The sequence below is a fragment of the Primulina eburnea genome, chromosome 12 (assembly GCF_022965805.1).
Source record: "Primulina eburnea isolate SZY01 chromosome 12, ASM2296580v1, whole genome shotgun sequence".
Lineage (NCBI taxonomy): Eukaryota > Viridiplantae > Streptophyta > Magnoliopsida > Lamiales > Gesneriaceae > Primulina > Primulina eburnea.
The window spans coordinates 10582520-10584985 of NC_133112.1; the positions used below are offsets into that span (position 1 = coordinate 10582520).

Here is a 2466-nt window from a genome sequence, read left to right on the forward strand (position 1 = left end):
TTTTGGTAATCTACGGCCTGGCAGAGGGATTGGACAAGGTGATCCGCTTTCACCCTACTTATTTGTGTTATGTGCTCAAGGATTGTCCTCGATGCTCCACTCGCACATGAAACAAGGCCTATTCCATGGTGTTCGGATCGCAAACACAAGCCCAACAATTTCACACTTGTTTTTTGCTGATGATAGTCTAGTTTTCCTCCAAGCATCGGAAAGGAACAGTCAAAATCTGCATAAAATTTTGCAGATATACTCAAAAGCTTCGGGCCAGATGATAAATTTTGAGAAGTCGGCCATCATCTTTAGCCCGAATGTGCTATCGGAGATGAGGGAACGACTCAAATCTATCTTTCTGATCCATATCGTTCACAATCATGAAGTTTACTTGGGTATGCCTTCCCTCTCAATGAAAAATAAAAGGTTACAGTTTGAGTATATCACGGACCGTATTCGGAAAAGAATACAAGGATGGAATGCAAAGGTGTTCTCGATGGGGAGGGGGGAAGAGTTGCTTATCAAGGCTGTGCTACAAGCAATACCTACATATGTGATGTCCTGTTTTCGCCTGCCTACCTCAGTAATTAAAAATATAGAGTCAACTTGTGAGAACTTCTGGTGGGGAGAAGATCAAGGGAGAAATCGACTACACTGGATGAGTTGGGACAAACTATGTCGACCGAAGGGCGAGGGTGGCATGGGTTTTCGAAAGATACAAGCCTTCAATAAAGCTCTTTTAGCCAAGCAACTATGGAGGATCTCGCACAAACTAGACTCCCTAGTTGCTAGGATTCTAAAAGGGCGATACTTCCGCCATCAGTCCGTGTTGGATGCTCAGTTGGGTCATATTCCGTCATATGTGTGGAGATCGATATTATGGAGCAGATATCTTCTCAATGAGGGTATATGCTGGCGAGTGGGAAATGGGCAGCAAGTTCGAATTTTGGAAGATAAGTGGATTCCATCCTTCCGTCAAGAGCTTTCATGGCACTCACCACAAGCGGAAGCTGGTCGAGTTCAGACTCTGTTAGTGGATGGGCAATGGAACACTTCCTTATTGAATGACAAGTTCCCAGCTTATGTGAGTAAGGAAATAGAGAGGATCCCTCTTCCCAATCATTCGGAACAAGACACACTCTATTGGTCTTTTGAGGACAAAGGTACATATTCAGTTCGAAGCGGCTATAGAAAAGAGATTGGGTTTTACGAGCCACCTGCTAATAGCTCCGAGAATGGAATGTGCAGCTGATGGAAATGGTTGTGGTCATTAAATTTTCATCCTAAGGTTAAGATATTTTTTTGGCGGGTGTCTCACGATATAATCCCCACGGCCGTTAACCTATCGAGACACCACGTTTCGGTAGATGAGCGATGCCAACTTTGTGGTTCTGGCAGGGATACAACGCTACATTCTCTACTGTCATGTCCAGTCACACTCCATCTTTGGAAGGCTACAAATTATTATCAGGTTTTTAAGACCACCAGTTCTAGGGTGTCAACGATGGAGCTCTGCGATTGGTTAAGGCTCTCTTTTACTAAAGCTGAATGTGAAGAATGTGTAATGCAAATGTGGGCAACGTGGAAGGAATGCCAAAAAAAACTACATGAAGGAAAAGGATATCACATTGTTAGCAAGATCTCGGGCCACATGCAATATTTACAAGATTATAGACACTCCTTATATCAAAAGAATGTCCCACTAGTGGCCACTGCCAAGTCAAAACCAGATGAAGTTTGGAAGTTACCTGTACCAGGTTCTTGGCGTCTAGATGTTGATGTATGCTATGATGAGAGGCGTGGGTCCTTTGGAACGGGAGGCATCATCAGGGGTAGTGATGGTTTGGGGATTATTGCTTTTGGTAAGAGTATACCCAAACCTCAATCAGTGATGGACGGGGAGCTATTGGCAATTCGGGATGGCTTGAAAGTTGCAAAGGAACGACAGTGTTTTCCCTTACAAATTGCTTCAGATTCTCTTTTGGCGGTGCAAGCAGTCACCAACCCAAGCGAGAATCTGAACCATACTGGTATACTGATAACTGAGATTTTGAAGCTAATGGAGGGACATGAGATCACCAAAATCGGCCATGTTCGTCGTTCGGCTAATTTGGTTGCGCATTATATTGCTAAATTTTCTTCTTTATCCCCTCTTCCTACTAATTGGGAGGGTGGGACTTTCCCTTTTTGGTTGACATCTTTTATACTTGAAGACTTACATCAATAAAAAGTCCAAGGATTATATCAAAAGAAATATGTAAGACGAAGGTTCAGTTGACGGTGAGAGTGTTGCTGACATACCCATTGCCCGGTACTGCGGTTACATGTAGATGGATCCATCGCCCCAATACGAATACGAAAGTCACAATTAACGATCTGAATTCAACGAAATTAAATACGTATATGAATATGATAAATACGAACATGTTTATGAAGAATTTGAATAATTTTACGTTGATATGAAAATTTTTATGA

The 2466-nt window shown here is 42.6% G+C and overlaps 1 protein-coding gene across 1 annotated transcript; it reads left to right on the forward strand.

Annotated features, from left to right (window-relative positions):
• Positions 1 to 1495: 1495 nt before the first annotated feature.
• Positions 1496 to 2218, forward strand: LOC140806643 (uncharacterized). The gene has a single exon (XM_073163196.1). It carries the CDS (start codon positions 1496 to 1498, stop codon positions 2216 to 2218), a length of 723 nt encoding a protein of 240 aa, XP_073019297.1.
• Positions 2219 to 2466: the final 248 nt, after the last annotated feature.